General features: G+C 42.7%; 1 protein-coding gene across 2 annotated transcripts in view; it reads right to left on the bottom strand.

Annotated features, from left to right (window-relative positions):
- The window catches only part of ICA1 (islet cell autoantigen 1), a 136,122-nt gene that overhangs the window by 26,548 nt on the left and 89,922 nt on the right, over positions 1-19,652 (bottom strand). For both annotated transcript variants that reach the window (XM_054563910.1, XM_054563911.1), the window contains exons 7-9: positions 15,511-15,636; positions 14,414-14,512; positions 1,064-1,161 (exon numbers count right to left, since the gene is read on the bottom strand). In XM_054563910.1, the coding sequence (XP_054419885.1) occupies positions 1,064-1,161; positions 14,414-14,512; positions 15,511-15,636 (323 nt within the window). The remainder of the gene's footprint in view (positions 1-1,063; positions 1,162-14,413; positions 14,513-15,510; positions 15,637-19,652) is intronic.

Here is a 19,652-nt window from a genome sequence, read left to right as displayed (position 1 = left end):
AATAGGTTAAACCGATTCCCCAATATAGTCAACTGTACTACACTGAGATCACATTTTATAGCCTTCCTACAGTGAAAACTTGTTTTTGTTCTGCACTAAAGAAATTTGCTAGCATTTGCTTTAGAAAAGGAGGGGGCGGCTAAAATTGGTAGCAAATATTTGAGTGGGACAAAAACTTACGCGTGTGTGTGCGCATGTGTGTGCATATATTTGAAACTTTATTTAGAAACACTGTAAAAGTATCAGGCTGCTTTGCCATAAGATTGTCATCTAATTTCGTGTGTGGGTGGAAGAGGAGAAGCAAACGGTAGGGTAATCTATTTTGGTTTCCTAGGTCAGGCCTGTTCAAAGTTAATGCTGCTCTTGCAGGCTATGACATCTCAATAGAAAAAGACAGATTCACATTTAAACCTTCTCCTGGCTGTGTGAGGAGGTTTGCACCATATATGTCGAATGTTTCTCTCATTATGTAAAATGTCTGCAGGCGCCTTCTTTGCAAAGAGGCGAGAAATGATGACGGAGCAGGCACTTCCTGTACTCAGGGCTGCTCTCTGCCTCGCGGAGGAGAAATCAGCAGGCCTGAAGGGCAGAGCACAAAACGTCGAAGCCCAACACTTTTGGATGCTAACACCTAAGTAGGAGATGACTTACGAGGCGATGTCACAGGTTATTTCCTTCTTTGAGACAAAAGCCAGGGGATTTCCTACCTAGGACAGGATCTCGTAAGTGATGGTGGCAAAAGGGCCAGATAAGGTCCAGAAAGCTGGACCCTTTTTGGTTGGGCAGCAGTGGGGACACTGCCCTTTCCTGCCCCACTGAACAGCTCACAAGTGTGTCCCTTCTCTAAGAACCCCAGAAGGGGGTCTCTTTTGGGGGTAAGTCTGGTCTAGTAGAAAAATGTGCTGGTGGGTTTGGTCTCAATTTGAACATATCTGCTCTCAGAAGGGAGGCAGTAAAGCAGTGACCCTGGGTGCGAAGCCCCAACGGACTCGGTCAGTCCGGATGGCGCTGCCCTCGCCCGTGGGAACAAAGATGTTGTCAAGAGAAGTGGTTGGTGACTTACTGGCTTGGCTCTTCCGCTGTGGCCTCGGCACTTCCCTGCTGGGCGAGCTTCTTCCTTTCTTCCTTCTCAACCAGTTTTTTCATGGGGTCTTGTAAGCTCTTGATCACAAGCATAGATAATAGAGGAAAAGAGAACAAAAGAAAAAAAAAAAAAGATCATCCATAAAATACTCAACGGCCCCTGGTCCCAGCAACCAAACCTTGAATTAGAAATTTGGGGAGGTTACCGTGAATCAATCAAGTGGACAGAAATGAAAGTTTATATGTTCCCTGACCCATCCAAGAAGCACTAGCCTATAAAGGAAAGTGTTTCCTTTAGTGTTTTGCCACTAGATTTATGTTTTCCCTTTTGTGATAAGTTATTCAAAAGAAGGCCTTTTGGCCATTGCTAACTTTATTTTCTGTCTTTAACATGCAGTTAAGATAAACATTCTGTTCTGCTTGCAGCCCACACACTGACAGAGTAGAAGGTTTTCTCCCGCAAAGATGAGACAATTTCATTTTATTTTTAATTTTGTTTGCTATTCCACAATCTAAAAACAGCTTTTTTAAAAAAGAGAGAAAACAAAACCTTCAAAAAAAAAAAAACAGAAAAAGTGGCTGAACATATTCTGACAAGTTAACTCCCACGAGTGGACACAGCAGGTGCTTCTAAATCTTTGTAGATTAAAGGCAGGGGAGAGTCTTTTTATGACACATAATTTCTTGGAGTGACTGTCCTCAAGGTTTATTAATTATTTAAGGAAAGGGTCTTTAAAAAGCAACTGCCTAAAAACTGCACCCCAGTGACAAAGCCTTAAAAAACAGAACATTTCTCTAACAACTGAATGATGAGTTATACAAAAAGATCTCTATTTCTGGCCCTAATTAAAACACAAACTGACAAGCACAAATGAAGCATCTCAAGATGTTGATCCTGCTTATATTTTCAGAACATAAAAGTCCATCCATTGGGTCCTCACGTCTCTTCTACTGCCTTCCATCTCCCCCGCTTTCACTTCTCTAGTGTAACAACGTGCACAGAAAAAGGCAACTGAGCTTCCTATGCCAGTGCTGGCTGGTTGCTGCTGACCGGCGGGAGGTCGGGTCTCAGCAGAGCGCAGCTGTGGTCGATCTTGGTGTCTGCCATGAATACCAGACGGACACAGGCAGCAACCGCTGCTCCACCTCCCCCCGCAAGTGCCAGCGTTGGTTCACTCCCTGCACAGAATAATTTTCCCAAAACACCCAGGCCATCATGTTACCCTTTTTCTTAAGACCCTATAGTAGGTCCTTATTTCTTTCCACTTCTAGTCTAAACCTCTTTGCATGTTTTTAAAGATCTTCTAAAATGTGACCCTATCTTCCTCTCCCAAGTCCGGCCCTGCTATCCCCCAAATGTGAGCTTTCCATTCATTTAGGCTTGTCTCCTATGCACTAGTTGGTCCCTTCGTAGCTTTGTTCATTCTGCTACTTGATCAAAGAAGCTTTCTCTACTTACTTATCTGTCTACCCTCAAAAGTATGTCTTTGCAAAGCATAGATGAATTACCACCGTTTTCCATAAAGCTTCATGCAATGACATGCCAGATCCAAGAAAGTCCTTCCATCTCCATTGTGTTCACAGTTTTATTAATGTTTGATTGTATCTATTCTGTATTATTTTTTTGTCTTGTAAAAATATTTTTAAAATAGAAAAATAACAGACCTGCCTGTAGAATGCTAGGAAAATTTACATAGGAAAAACTCATAATGTCATTTCCTTCTAATAATGAGTTCTTACTTTCATGTATTTCTTTTTTCATGCTCATACTACTTCTCTACTTGGAATTTGTGTGTGTATTTGTGTGTATGTTTTATAGATAGTAGATGCCCTCTTAACCCACATAATTTGTATCAGTATTTCAAAGTCAAAAACACTCTTTATGCCCTAGCTGGTGCGGCTCAGTTGGTTGGAGCATCATTCTGTAACCGAAAGACTTGTGGTTTGGTTCCTGGTCAGTTTGCCTAGGTTCTGGGTTTGACCCTGAGTCTGGGTACAGGCGCATGCAACCCCTGGTTCAGATGCCTGTGGGAAGCGAACAAATTGATGCTTCTCTCTCTCACATCAGATGTTTCTCTCTCTGTTCCTCTCTTTCTAAAAGCCATGAAAAAAAAAAACCCACTCTTTATTATAGTGGAGTATATAAAAAAGACTTTATGTATCTTAAACATTTAATATTGAATTAAAGTATATATAAATGTACATTTATTCATCATTATTCTAATGTAGAATCAAGGTTTTCTCATTGAATATGTGTCCCTGATTAACGACCTGAAGCATCTCCTTGCACAAACCACATCCATAAGGCATTGCCATCATTCTTAATAACTTTGTATTTCTGGGCATTTAGATTAGTACACTCAGGCAACAAATAGTTTTTGAGCAACCTAGGTGCTCTTTTGGATGCTAGGGATACACTGGCAGGTATCTGGAAAGTGTCTGGATCATCACTTCAGTTAACAGAAAGGTCCTCTCTTGGAAGTGACATTTTGGCTGAGAGCTAAATGACACATAGAAGGCAGCCAAGTGCAGCTCAGGGAAAAGGAGGGGACCGAGCGCAGAGGCCTAAAGGTGGGGATAGCTTGGCTTGTCTGAGGAACAAAAAGAGCGCCGCTGGGGCCGCGGTATAGTGCGCAGCCGGACAAGACTTATGGGACCGGGATAAAGAGGTCAGCGGGGGTCACACAGGGAGAACATTCCTTTGCCAGCATTCATCAATATTTAACATTTTGCCTCATTAGTTCCTTCATATTCTTGGGCTCTTTCTGCCTCTCTAATGCATGCAAGCCAAATGGAATCCACGATCACTGGCTGGAGGGGAAGTGCTATAAAGAACAGCACTGGAACAAATGAGGCAATTGGAATATGGACTGTAGTGTAGATGTTTTGTTTTTCTTTCATTATATACCCCACAGCATCTGGTAAAAGCAGGGCATGTGTGTGTGTGTGCGTGCATGTACGTGTGCATTTTGGAAATATGCAACCTTAAGGAGGAGTTCAACAGATGTCAAGGACTTACTCTTTTTCAATAGATCTGCCAATCACAGCATTTTAGTCACACACACACACACACACACACACACACACACACACTCCCTGATGCTGTTTACTCCCCCAAATGAGTGGTCTAACCCTGGTCAAAGTGAAGCCAGGAGATTTTTCAGCTAATGTCCCAATGGCTCCGGGACTCACTCTAGGATTGTGTGCCGTTTGCCCAGGCCTCCTGGTCTGCTCGGTTGTCTTCTCACTGCCTTTCCTTTTATCAGTCAGAACCGGGCGGGGCCAGGACGAGCAGGCTCCGGGCAGGGCTGTGTCTCGCTGGCTGCCAAGGCGCTCGCCTAAGCCCCTGAGACGCCCTTGACAGCTCCACGGTTGTCATCCCCTCCTCTCCAGCCTGCCCTGCCCTCAGAACCGCACTTGAACAGCTCTCAGACAATCCCTTTGTAATGTAAACCACCCCTTCCTTCTTTTCAACCCCTTCCCCTGTTGGGCCACTCGCAGGGACTCCGTCGCTGGCGCCCTGTCACCGCAGTCCCGGCGAAGTCGCTATTGTGCTTCACCAGCAGAAGGGCCGCAGTTCCAACCGCTACTTTAATTTATTATTAATAATTCTGGTGACAAAAGCGCCTCTCAGCCTACTATTACTGCTGTCCCTTTTATAATTTGGCTGTTGACACTTAAAAGAGATGCTAAATACGTACTTGTTGATTGATAAATTAATGTACATAAGGTTAAACTGCAAAAATGAGCGCTCTTTAGCTAGGAGATCCAAAGATTCAGGAGAGTAAATATGAAGAGGGTTATGAAACCACAAGCAAAAAATTATACTGAGCACATGGGCTTGTTTACTAAATATCAGAATTTTGAACCAAGGGGAATGGTGCATGCACGTGCACACACGCATCGGCTTTACTGAGATACCGTGTACTACGGAACTCACGCATTTAAAGTCTACAATGCAGTGATATTTAGTGTGGTCACGGGGCTGTGCAACCATCACCACAATCTATTTTAGAGCATTTTCAAGGGGCATCTTTTAAAGTAAGAGTTTTAGATCAAACTAAGCTAAATACTCCTCTATGTAGCAGGGAAAGCCCCCCACAACAACACATGTGGAACTTGTTTCTTACAAAGATGGTATACATTGACGAGATAGAGAGGCTCAGAGGAACTCTGAAACATCAGAGAGGACAAATCATGTCTACAGGGTATTCTGCGTGGTGGACCACTGCTCCCCCCAAGGGAGCCTTGATTAAAAGGCCCAACTGGGGGCTGGGGTGGTGATTCTTTAAAGTCCACAACTCAGCTGAAAACACTTAACCCTGTAGCGTCCGCGAGAGTCAGAGGTGACAGCATTTTCTGTGTGACATGAACACCTGCTCAGGCAAAATGAATCGCCGAGGGCTGGCCGACCGTACGGATGAGGCTGCCATCAGATGGAACTATTTCCTATCACCGGCTGATGGAAGCCACATTCGAATCCACGTGCAGAAATGAAATGTCAAAGCATTCGGTTTCTAACCCCCAACCCCAAAAGGTCCTTCATCAAAATTGCTCTTGAAAACTCACTATTAGCAACCATACAGCATACCACAAAACTGAAAAGTTCTCTGCAGAGGAAAGAATGTTTTTAGACTAAGCAACCTTTCTCTGTTAAGCCTGCACTGACATGCTAATAGTTTCCATCAAGGCTTAAATGGTTTCAGGAAGCACACACATGATATATAAGATCAGCGTGACAGAGGAAATGCACAGACTGAGCTTGCTAAGTGTCTTAGAAAGGAAACAGCTTAATATAATAACGGGAGGTACTATTTCCTATATTAGGAAAATAAGAAGCAAGAGCAACAGTCATGTGAATGAAAGCAAAACGACTCAGCAAACAAATTCCACAGACAAAAGGCCAGCAGCCAGCCTTAATATCTGACCTAAATGTAATGTTTGACTTTGACACTCAGATAACATTTTCTCTAATTTTTAATTACGACATTTACTTCTCTTATGTTACTTCCCATTATTTACACTGCATGCATATGAAGGTGCCAGATATTGTCCATAAAAGGAAATAAAAGTGCTCAGAATAGTGAGGCATGGTAAAAAGATGCTGGACTCAGCTGGGTGTGCGTGTTTGTGTTTATATAATTGGTAGCACATGAAGGATAAAAAGCAGAGGACATGAGGATGTGTATGAGCCACGCAATTCATGGACATGAAGCATGTGTCCTCCCCACCCATGCGGCTATGAAGTTGTAAGTTCATGAAGATGCTATATAAGGAACACTATTAATCTAGGACTAGAGGCACTCTCAAGTTGTACTATAGAACAAAATGTTAAAGAGTTAAAGAGTAAAATTAGAGAAAAATAGACACAATCATAAATTATATAACCCTTTTAAAATACTCCTCACCAAGGATATATTTATTGATTTAGGAAGTGGGGAGAAGGGGGGAGAGAGAGAAACACCAGAGAGAAGCATCATCATTTGGTTGCCTCCCATATATACCCCAACCAGGGAGCAAACCCACAACATTTTTGTGCACAGGATAACGCTCCAAACAACTGAGCCACCCAGCCAGGGCTATAACCTTATTTATCTTTTTAAAAAGATTTTATTTACTTATTTATTTTTAGACAGAGGGGAAGAGAGGGAGGAAGAAAGGGAGGGAAACATCAATGTGTGGTTGCCTCTTGTGCACCCCTTACTGGGGACCTGGTTCACAACCCAGGCATGTGCCCTGACTGGGAATTGAATTGGTGACCCTTTGATTCGCAGGCCAGCAGTCAATCTACTGAGCCACACCAGCCAGGGCTATAACCTTATTCTTTAAAATAAGAAGAGCACTGGCTATGTAGCTCGGTTGGTTAGAACGTCATCCTGATGCTCAGGGTTGCAGATTCGATCCCCAGTCAGGGTACATATAAGAAGCAACAAGTAAATGTATGAGTGACTGGAGCAACAAATTGATGTCTCTGCCTCTCTCTCTCTCTCTCTCTCTCCCTTCTCTCTCTAAAATCAAAAATTAAAAAAAAATTTTTAAAGTGGTGGTGGGGGGGAGGCAGAGACAAATGTATTTGAAAAAATAAATTAAAATAAAATTAAAAAAAAATTTTTTTTAAAAGATATCCTCCCTGCTCTGGAGGAGGGCCACATTCTTAAAAAATAAAAAAATAAAATAAGAAGGAAAATTGGTACAGAGAAGGCACAATAGTGTCCTGGAAAGAGATGGACTTTGGAGATAGATTATATAGTGCTATGACATGGAAAATGGTCTTCCCCTCTTTGGGCCTCTGTTTACCCATAAGAACAATGGAGCCAACAACAAGAACACCTTTCTTGGGACACTGTGAGGGTTTACTGAAATAATCCTTCTGCACTGTACCAAGTTTATGGTAAACACTCAAAATGCGCCTTCCTGTCAACGACTCTTAAAAGTTTAAAAGGAATTAGATGCATAAAAGTTCATCCTGTGTTAGGTGCTGTGTTGCATGTTTTACACATCTCACAAAACCCAGACAAACAGTGTATTCCTGATTTCCTGACATGAAAATGAAGCCTCAGAGAGGTGAAGTAACTTGCCTAAGGCCATTCAACCACTAACAGGTAGAAGCAATATTTGAATCTAGGTCTTTAAAAATCTACAGGTAGCTAAGAAAGAGTATTAAATAGGCAAATCAGGAACATGTACTGCACTCCCCTTTCATAGGAAGTGTCAAGAAGATCGAGAGGACTTCTCTCCAAATTCTAAAGACAAGATCATAGGTTCCCAGGTACCTGGGGGATGACATAAAAGATGCTTTTGCCTATAGGCAAACACTTCAAAGTGTTATTTCGAATGGAAAGTTTACAGCAGTAGCTTTTAAAGGTGGCATTCCTGCTTTCTCCTGCTCTCCTGCCTCATGGCCAAAAGTGTCACCTGGAAGAAATGCCACATGGCAGAGCGAAAAAGCATGAGCATGCCTAATCCCAGACCTACCACGTGCTGGGCGTGTGCACTTGGGCAAATTACTAGGCCCTTCTGAGCTTCACTTTCCTCTTGGAAACAAGGAAACAAGAACAAGTATGCCCATGTTCCCAAAGTTATTTTGAGGGTTAACTAAAATATATGTACTTTGCCCTGGTCAGGTGGTTCGGCTGGTTGGATTGTCATCCCATACACTGAAAGACTGTGGTTTCGATTCCCAGTCAGAGTGAGTATGCGAGGCAACTGATTGATGTTTCTCTCTCACACTGATGTCTCTCTCTCTTTCTTTCTCACTCTCTCTTCCCTGCTCCACCTCTCTCTTTAAAATCGATAACCATATCATTGGATGAAGATTTAAAATATTTTAAAAATAAAATAAAACATATGCCCTTCCCTTTCTGTATGTCAGTGCTGAACCTAACAGTATTATTAATTATCATGCCCAACCTTGGTATATTAGAGCCATGCATACCATGACGAACTCTCCTAGACACGTCTACACCTTGCCCTTAGCAGGCTGTTTGGCATAAAGTAACCACCCACACAATGGTAATATTTCCCTTTCTCCTCTGTGAAGAGTCAGGGAATGAGAGGAAGTGGGGCTGGAAAAGAGCTCACTGTTGGGAGTAGGGCCTGAGCTACCAGCTGCCCAGAACAAATATCAGTCATCACAAGGGATGGATGAACTAATGACCAGCCACACTCTGGCTTGCCCACCTCCTATTTTGGTGGTGGTCGTGGTCAACCCCTCTAACCACTTCTCTCCCAGTGACCTGGATGCATCCCAATTTGCTGTTTGCAATGAACTGGCCTGGAACAGCTTGAGTTAAAAAAAAAAAAAGAAAAGAAAAAAAATCATTCTGCTAAATGCTATGCAGAGTAATGACACTGAACAAAAAGTTGAAAGTCTAAAGGGATATTCTGGATGCTCGCCATGAGTAATTGCCATGTTGGGACTGGCAACGAAAATAGCATTGCACAGATATTTACCCAATTTTCATACAAACTATTATGGCTTTATTTTCAAAGCAAGTAACTACAGAGCCATGTGGCTTGTCGGTAAATGTTCAAGTGATTAACTGAGAAATGTGGAGGTGGGTGGAAGAAGGCTGTTAGGCATATGAATCTGAGAAAAACAAAATTCAGAAAAAGATGTTTTCTGAATTGTGAAAGCTAAAAGCATTCTGGTCTCCAGAATGATGTTCCACACAACAATGCTAAGTCTTAGACCCCAGGAGAGAAAGCAGGGAACGGTGGCACAGCTGTTTCAGTGGTTATTTTTGAACATGCTCAGAGTTGGGTTTTCAAATTCAGCTTTCTTAGAGTTAGAAGCCGGGCACCGACAAAGAGCCAGTTGCAAAGGCAAACTGCATTTTTAGAATGAGCCCGTTGCCTGGCTGGGAGGCTCTCCTCGCTCTCTTGCTGCAGGCCTGCCCTGCCCGGCCCTCTCAGGTCCCCCTGGGTATCAGAGGAGCCCAGACTGGCCTGCAGGGCTGAAGGGACGGGCTGGGAAGGAGCTGCCAGAGCATCCAAGGGAGTCAGGCGGGAGAGGGTGGGGTTCCTGGGCGAGGTCCGAGAGACCTGTCCCACTGCCACTCACAGCCTTGCCTGTGAAAGTCACTGCAATACCCATCACCCAGGCGAGTAAGGAAGTCATTGAAGCTGGGCTACGGGATCTGGCAACCTCAACAGTGTCTGTGTCAATACTGCCAATGACCGTCTTCTGGTTCCATTTACACAGTATTCCTGATAAGTCCATCCCCACTGCCCCCATGTGGGGCTACCAGGGCCACCCCCATGCAACTAAAAAGTGACAGTACTGGGTTTCAAGCCAGGTCTGCTGGTTCCTGAGCCTGAGCTCTTACATGCTGTGCTTTATCCTGTACTCAGAGTCAAAAACCTGGTTTTCCTTCCACTGGGATGGGCACATCACAGGAAGACACTTTGCTACCAGACGTTTTCAGTAAACACGGCCACTTGGATCCCTTTAAAAATACAGAGGCAGAGGGACAGGCCTTCTCGTCCAACAGCTCTGAGTGTGTCCGCTTCTTCAAAGAACCCAGTGCCCACACTTCTCTATCCAGGCACCTAACTCAACCCACATGGCAGCATCCCAGATAGGGCGAAAGGGGCACTGATAAAAATAGAATTTTAGATTTTCCAGAGAAAAGCCACTTGACTCCTGAAAACGTTTCCTCCCCCGCAACCCTGCCCCCCCAGATGCAGGTTCTGGAACCGTGGGAACATATGTAAGTAAACGACACCCTGGAAGGAGGAGGCAAACATGACCACAGGTGAGCGCTGCCTTCCTACAGACGGCACTTCATTCAGTTTTTAAGCCATGATTTGGACTCTAAGTCTGAATTCTTTTCACTAAAAATGTGACAGTGCTTTCAAGATAGGCTAGAAACATTCCATTCCTATCCCCATAACTTGATCATTTCCACCGCATGAAAGACATTTCCAGATGATTTAGAATCAGTGTAAAATTAACACATTAACAGTAACTCATGCAAAATGCATATGCTTAGTAGCATTTTAATGAATCAATACTTGATTGTTTGAAAATACAAGATTCTGGCATTGCTTCTTTTATTGGGCACCACTTAAAAGACAGTCTCTCTAAATTAGAGCTGTTAAAATTATTAGGCTAGAAAATTTTGTAATATTAAATTTCAATGCTCAATTTTCCATAAAGTTAACGTTCTACAAAAATCTATCATAAATTAAAATGATGAAAGAGTATATCACTGAAAGCAGAGCCAACAGAATCAGATCAGGCCTGAGTAAACGCTGTTGGCACACACAGAAAAATAAAAATACAAAATAGAACAAAAAACTTGACCACAAAATATTTACAAAATGTCAAAATACTGACTTGGATACTTTTCAATTCACTTTTACAATATAATTATTTTGAAAAAGAACTATACACATTTTCTAGAGAAAGGCTCATTAGAAATAAAACTTGAACGTCTGGGGCATGAGTTAAATCCTTGTAATTCTGAAGCAAAAGACTCTTCCCTCCAAACAGGATGCACCAAGCGTTTAACACATTAATTATCATCCTTCATCAAGCATAAAACTAACAGTCAGGAAATACAGCTGCAATGGCACAATTACCAACACACTCAGAATACACCCTGCAGCAAAGAAAACAAATGGGTTGCTTTTCATTAACAGAGCCTGGCAAACCTCTCCAAAGACAATGTTTTCTTTCCAGCCAGAGTCCCAAAAGGCATTTAAGGGGCGATTTACTTAGGTAAATCTGGAGAACAAATAAATTGTAAAAATACCTATTTAAATTTCAAAGTATTCACTATCAATCCATGGTGCCATTTAGAAGAAAATTATATCCGTTAGATGACTTGATCACATCAACATCTAAATATATGGCATGTATTTAAAAAATACATTAGTGCAAGAGGGTTGGTAAGTCAGGTAACATCCTCAGGCTTGACAATGATGCAGAAGGTACTGATGGTTTTCATTTTCACGTTTCAGGGCATAAAATAGGATACGCAATGCGCCTCCATCTACATGATGATGGCCATGTAATAACAGAATTCTATTATATAGGTGTGAATCCATATAAAAAATAATTAGCTATTAGCTTGAGATCCTAGATGAATAGCATTCAAGAGACATAATAAAAGTGTAGTTTATTTGGGTGACTTCTGGACACTTAACATTCTTGATATTACTGTAATCATATTACACCCTAACAGTTGTATTACTCCTACGGAGTTTGTATTAAAATTAAACCATAAACTGGTACTTAAACCATAATTTAAGGAAGGCTCTGGGGATGAAAAAGGCAATAAAGAGTCATCTGCCCAAAATATTTGCAATTATGTCCTGAACCATTGCCATCAAACTTTCCCTAAATTCTCTGCCCAGAAACCCTCTGACATAATCATCAGCTTGATCCTCTCTGCAGGATTAAGTATCATGACAAAAATTAAGGAGCCATGTTCCCCTCAGCACAGGAGGCCAGGAAAACACATAAGGATTCTTCCATTCGTGTGGCACAAGTTCAACTTCATGTTGTATCTTACATGCAATTAATCTTAAACCGAAGTTTCTTTGAAACTGTATTTGGGGTAGGTATTTCATCTTCTACCTGGCTGATTTGTGCCAGATACAGTGTCTTTCAGAAGACAACCTCTGAAATTGCATGTATTATAAAATAGAATCTGATGCACATCCATGCCCTAAAACAAACTCTCTGCTTTATCAAAGAATAACCCATGGGATTCTGCTCAGGCCTCTGTAAAAAATATAAATAGCATGAGTTGTACTAATTTTAATCAGTCTGAAGATACCCATTAAATCCATCTGATCTGGTGTGTTATTTAAGGCCACCATTTCCTTGTTGATTCTCTGTCTGGGATGTCTAGCCATTGATGTCAATGGGTTGTTAAAATCCCCTAATATGACTGTATTACTCTTGATCTTTCCCTTTATGTCCATGAAGATTTGCATTTTATATTTAGGTGCTCCTATGTTGGGTGCATAAATGTTTATAAGAGCTATATCCTCTTGTTGAATTGTTCCCTTTATCATTGCGTAGTGTCCTTCTTTGTCTCTTATTATAGTCTTTGTTTTAAAGTCTGTTTTGTTGGATATAGGAATTGCTAACCAGTTTTTTTTTCATTTGCATTTGCATAAAATATCTTTTTTCATCCCTTTATTTTTAGCCTGTGTGTCTTTTGTTCTGAGGCGGGCCTGTGGTAGACAGCCTATGTAAGGGTCTTGTTTCTGTTTTTTTTTAATCCTCACCTGAGGATATGTTTATTGATTTTAGAGAGAGAGGGAAGGGAGAGGGAGAGAGAGAAACATGGATCGGATTGCTTGTCTCCTGTATGTACCCCAACTGGAGACTGAACATGCAACCTTGGCATGTACCCTGACTGGAGATCAAATACAACCTTTTTTGGTACAGGGGGTGATGCGCCCGCCAACTGAGCCACCCAGCCAGGCCCGGGCTTTTTTTCTTATCCATGCAGCTACCCTCTGCCTTTTGATTGAAGCATTTAAGGCATTTACATGTGAAGTGATTATTGATAAGTACAATGTATTGCCATTTTATTCTTTCTACCTATGTTCCTCTTTTTTCTCTTTCACTTTTAATCCATCTGCCTTGGTTGGGATACTTCCTTCCCCATGCTTTACTGGAAGCAGCAGGAGGTTGGGGGGAGGAGCACAGTCCTTGCTCACAGCGGCCACACTGTGCATGCGATAAGGAAGGCCAAGGGTTCACAGTGTGCAGGTCAGCTGGCTGGACACAGGAGGACACAGGAGAAATGAATCCCTTCCCTCAAGTGCTGACAGTCCAGCTGACAGAACAGGAAAAGGCACACTCTGATTCCATTCATGCAGCCTGCCGGGAAGCAAGTGACCAGCTGACAGGGATTGTGAAGAACACACTCCATGACCAGGTGTCCTGTCTGTTGTCAGGTCAGGTACATCACGAGGTAACTGGATTGTCTTGGGTTCCTCTTGGCACCTTCCTTTACAGGACCAGGGTCTTTAAAGGATTTCTTTCTCAGTAATTTTTGTAGATGCAGTGATATTACAAACATCTCAGAATCAGAGAGGTATTTAAAGGCAACAAAAAATTGCTTTTTGATATTTGCTAAGCAAGAAGAGGAGACACAAATTGCCTGAAAAATTAGAAAGAAAGTAATTCCCAGGTGAACTTTAGCAGTTCTTTCCTGGTGTTTTTGTTTTAAGGACATAACCTGGAAACCCAGTATTTGCTCACCATTCTTAAAATCTTTCTGGAGCCCAAATCACTCCCTTATCTTGACATGCACTCACCCTCAGCAACCATCAGAAAGCGAAATGCTGTAACCTTCAGTTGCAATACTGAGAATCAGATATTTTGCAGGTATCTCTTTTAAGTTGAGAAATAATTTGAGTTTAATGTTGCTTTTGCAATTAGACAATGTTACGCTAGTGTCTTATGGAAAACTCCAATTCTATATTGGATGGTGCTCACAGAATAAAATGTTATATTGTCAGAAGTAAGGGAGAAAAAAAATACCTTCTCATGGGAGCATATTTGAATTCAATACTTAAAAAGTAACAGAGTACCCTCAACGTGTCCGGTCTTCTCTTCAGCAATGTCAAATGAGGTTTTAGAGCAGCAATGTAACTGGTAACATGTACCCCAAGGTCCAGCCTGCGTGTTTGGGTTGTTGGGGCTTTGAATACCGATGCAGTAAAGAAGACACTATTGAGGGGCATAGTTTTTACTTTGATGTGTGGAGCCTGTCAGAATAATGCTGCTTGCTGCGGTGGACACTGTGATAGAAGCAAAACCTTTCGCAGGATGTTCTAATGGCCTCTTGAGCTTTCATACCTTTAATGTAGTGAACTCATAGGGCTGATAGCCTTTGAAGCTCTCATGGATGGCTGCCATCGTGTGAGAAGTTTTCTCCCAGAAATGAAGCAGAGTAGTCTGTAAAGAAGGACAGTAAAGCTACTAACGTTTCGAGGGCCCCGTTCTACTTCCGGGTCGCAGAGAAGCATGCCCACCCGTGGCTGCCAGGGTCCTCCAGAGTGATTCCAGCCCATCTCTGCAGCCTCGTGTCCCACTACGCCCCTCCTTATATCCTGTATTTCAGCCACACTAAACTCCCCCCTGTTCACCCAAACACACTGATCCCCATGGGTTTTTTCCGTGACCACCTGGGGCTTTCCCGTCTCCATTCTCTCTGTACTCATTCCAGATCCACCCTCTCAAGCCCACAGCTAATTATGAACAATATACTTTTGTGATCCCTCAGTTGGTTCAATGTCTCCCTCTTCAGACCCTCGTTGGATTTTGTAGAACTTATTTTACTTATTAGCACACCCTGTTCTGTCCTTGAGGTACAGAAAATATAGTCAGACTTCACTGTCTGCGACTTCCTTCCTAAATCTTCAGTTTTGGGGGGCAGGGACTCTGGTCTTGGTAACTTAGATATTCCCGACAGCACTAGAGTTTGGCCTCTCACACTCAGTCAGTGTTCACGGTACTGTGGATGGACACAAAGTGCTAACTAGGGGTTAGTAGGGAACAAAACCGAGTTCATTCAATGAAAACAGCCTGATGGGTAAGTGACTGTGCTGTGAGAGGTACAGGCATCGCTGCTCGATCCAGAGGAGGCTGTCCGGAGGGCATGGCACGGTCTGGAATATCACACAGAGTGGGGTTTGGACAGGCACAAAAGAGGGGCGAGGCGTTCAGGCAGAGGGCACCCCTAAGCCAGTGCAGGGGGCCGGGCGCAGACGACAGAGCACGAACAGGGAATAGCTAGCAATACTTGGATTGACTAACCTGTAGTCTGCTGGAAGGGGGAGATGTAGGAAGTAAATTATGAGAAAGGCCCAAACTATACTTTTAGCTCAAACACCATTTTTCTGTGACTAAACCTCAACATTCCTGGTTCATTGCCACAAACCTCACTTTGTTACCTGGTATGTTGCGAGCATATGAGACAAGAGATTGCATCTGCTTGCTCCGAGAAGATCCACTTTTTGACACACGTCCATCTTCAATTTGTCAAAGCTCTTTTTGGCAAGGCGCACTTGTGTTTGTACCTATGAAAGCAAAAGGAACCGTTTGGAACCAATCAAACTCTTAAGCAGTTAAGATTTGCCAGTTGGAAAAGAGCAATAGTGGGCTTATCTTTTGCACATAGGAAAACGCGTTTGAAAATTCCAGGCATGCAAGAAGACCCTACAACATCCATTCTTTACTTCGAGAGAACCTAAACGACAGTACTGCCCATCATAATTATATAGCAAACTTACCATCCTAATTATATCTTTCTCAGTCAAATATTAAAATTCCTCTCCTCCCAAGCCACTCACAAACTGACCATAGTGGGGAGAAGTCCGGGAACACACAGGGCAGCAAGGGAAGAACTTCTGCCCTCCTGTATTCCTGCAGTCCTTTGAAGCTGGCTTCCCCGAATGTTAACATCTTTCGTAACATGCTACATTTGTTAAAAATAAGAAATGATTACTGATACAATCCTATTAACAACAGGCATCATTTGGGTTTGACCAACTTTTGTCCTTTTCCATTCCAAGGCCCAGTCTAGGATTCCACAGAAGGGAATCGTGACACAGAGTAAAAAGTGACCTCCACAGATACACTGTCAATTTTTAAAAATTGAGTATGTACACAAGCAATCCTTCATTCGTCCCTGAGCCATATACTAATTCAGGGACAGAGCGAAGGTCAGGGAGAGATTCAGAAATTCTGTATATTATTTGACAATGAAATAGAAGGTTTTAAAATTTAATATAGCTACATTAAAAAATGGTTACATCAGAACTTCCCTTTCCTCCAACCTGAGGCATCACCGCATCATATTTTACCCAGGGAAAGCCAGCCAGATATTCATTTATCTCTGATAATTCATGCAGTGGTAGGTACCAGGCAGTTAGCTGCGAGTGGGAAGTAATAATAGCCCTTTCATCCCAGGACAGGTACCAGGGGCGAGGACAATGTCTGCCCTGATCACGATGATATGCTCAGCATCTAATGACCTGGTGCAAAGCAGGTGCTGAATACACACTTGGTGACTGAGTGAAGAGATTTTCCAGGCCATTTCAAAAGGTAAATTACCCAAGTACCATTTTAAAGCACCACCTTTAAAGTAGTTCTAGAAGGGATGGTTTTATTTTCCAATAAAGATAAGCATGAAGATTATTTAATATAAAACACATTAATTTTTACCACTAATAATACTAATGTATATTCACAGCTTATAAAATTATGGGGCATGATATAATAACAGTAACAATTTAACAATGGAAATGATTTAACAATAGATATATTCACAGTTGACACACTTGGACAATTATTACAACTCACTCACCACCTGCCAGCGTTTATTCGCTCCCAGCCTCTGTCATTACCCTCTTTGACTGCTGAGGGAAGAGGCTTCATTTGGGAAGGTGAGTAACAGGCAGGGCAGGCCTGCCAGATCAGCCTGCCCGGTTCCTAAGCCGTTCTATTCTGCCTCCTAAGCAACTTATACTAGTTGCTGAAAAACCAAGAGGCTCAAAATGATGGTTCTGCCCAGAAACATAAGTCTCCCCTGTATATTCTATGGAATTGAAAAATAATGACGCAGTACATTTAACACCAGATTGACAGAATTACACCCTGAGTGAAGAGGGTCTTGTGTCTCTCCCTACAGAAAACATTTCCTAAGAACTCCTCAGTATTGTTGGTCTGTGGAGCTGAGAAAACCAGAGGCTGGAAGCCTCTCAAATGGACCCCACCTTGAGCTGAAATGAGTCGCAGAGCCCAGCCTTCCTCACTGGGGAGTGGAGAGACTCCAGGTAAAGAACGTGGGAGCACTGATTATAAGAGAATTTAGAATCAGTTAAGTATCAGTGATTTTTCTGCCTTCCTGTGTGAGAAATAAGGAGACAGAGAAAAGAAAACCTGAGTTCCAGAGGGGAAAGGTGGGTGAACGTGGAGGGGCAGATGTGTGAGCAGCTGAGACCCTCTGTAGGCGCCCCACTGGCTCACCAGCTGCCCGGGCCAGGAATGCCTCCTCCTCATTGGGGACCCTGAGAGGCATCTGTCCTCACCCTTTTCTGTGGGAGGGGAAGGAGATTAATATGGGTGTGAACATCCATATATTCACTCAATACATACTTAGTGGGAACCTATTATGTGTTAGGACCAGAGCTAGGCACTGGGGTGTCTGTAAAGGAATAAGGTACAGAGCAGGTGGTCAACCAATACCTATGAATGAATGCACAGAGGCATAGGGACCCCCTAATCTTTTAGAGATGCAGATGACAAGTTAACAACGATATTATAATACAATGGGAGAAGGATAACAGAACAAAGACTGAAGAACACAGGTAGCACAGACAGGGGAATGATGAATGCTCGGGTTGGGGGTGGAGCAGGGGCGTGGGTTGATGGCTTTACAGCCCCAAAGACTGGTCTCCCCGTATCGCACCTTCTGCCCGGTGACATTGTAGTCTTTTCTCACTCTAACTGTGGGCTTGGCATGTGACTTGCTTTGGCCAATCGGATGCTAACCAACGTGATGAAACTGGAAACTTGAAAAAAATAAATGCTAGCATGCTTCTACTTTCTCTCTTGCTTTGAGATGGCCGTGGTGGTGTGCTGACGCCAACCTGAGAACACGCCTGGGCTGGCCAGCTGGAGAAGTGAGAAAGGCCTGTGCATGCAAGCAACATGAGGAGGGGAGCCCACTTGTCCCAACAGATCGGCCTCTGGCCAGTTGGCCCCCAGACACAGGAGGGAGGCCAGCCATGATCAGCGGAGCCCTCCCTGCCCTAGAGCTGGACGCAGACTCAGGAGTGAGGCCGGCAGAGATCAGAATTCCCCTGCTAACCCATAGACGTGTGAGCAATAAGAAACTTGTATTGTTTTAAGCCACTAAGAGTTATGGTTGCTTATTTCACAGCATTATTGTGGCCATCGATAACATATATAAATGGTAGGTAGGTGGACAATAAAGGCTTCTGAGATGGGGGGATTTCTGAGATGGGTCTTAAAGCTTGACATAGTAAATGCAAGGCACCGGCAAGACTGGCCTGATTATGGGGCGGTTCAAGATTTTCTAATTAAATGCAAATTATTATTTTTGCATGGATGTGATTTAAGCTTTTCCCTTTCCATTAACATAATCGGTTACTAATAGATATTCTTTTATCCTAGGAGAAAACTTGTTTCACTTGCTTAAAATGCAAAGCTCATGAATTAATACGCCTTGAAATGTGGCCTAATTTAATTTTGTTTGAATTTTTGTAAAGTAATTTTAGAAACCTAGAAGAAGACTTCAACACTTGACCCAGTGCGTTCTGAAAGGCCATATGCTTTGTGTGTCAACAATGATTATTAAAATACTTAATGCACTGCTGAGTTTCCAAATGTTAAGGCCTTTCCCTGCCAAACGAGGAGGATGTTACACTGCTGGGCATTTTGAATATGGTCAAGTTCATTTACTATTTTGTGCTGTATGTCTGCTCTCTAAAACACATTTCCAGTCTGCAGCCTGAGGACAAAACACCAAGGACACAGGCAGGCATAGGCCACCATCAAGAGTCTAATTTCATATGCCTCCAGATGCACTTAAGTGAAAAATGTTTTGATTATTATTCCTTTCAATCCCAGATAAATTACATTCAATTACATAAACATCTTGAGGAGCTCCTCTGTTTTTCAAGGTCCTTTAAAAAGTCTTCAGTCAAATAAATGTACCCTTTGTTTATTTCTTAATTTTGTTTCTGTGGCCCCACCTTTCTCCTCTTATTCTCCAAGCTCCAGGAAATGATCGGGCATATCAGACCCTCTTTATGACCCTGCCTCCCCCAGGCTCCAGAAATGCAATTTACCAGAGAAAGGAGCAATGTCTCAACTGCCAAAACTACAGGGCGCTTCTCTGTATTTACTCCTCCTAACCTGAAATTCTACCTCTTAGCCCCAACTTGAACTACATTATGGTAAAGCTAAAGCTATTCATCCTCTTAGTTCAGTCTGGCTTCCCCATCCAGTGGGAAAGGACTTCATGTTACCCCGCAACCAAATAATATGAGAGTAGTTTTGTATTTTT

Source organism: Pteronotus mesoamericanus, unplaced genomic scaffold (assembly GCF_021234165.1).
Source record: "Pteronotus mesoamericanus isolate MK-2021 breed Mesoamerican mustached bat unplaced genomic scaffold, CSHL_Meso_final scaffold_85, whole genome shotgun sequence".
NCBI classification, from domain to species: domain Eukaryota; kingdom Metazoa; phylum Chordata; class Mammalia; order Chiroptera; family Mormoopidae; genus Pteronotus; species Pteronotus mesoamericanus.
The sequence above is the reverse complement of the archived record's forward strand: the minus strand, read 5'-3'. Positions and strand labels throughout refer to the sequence as shown.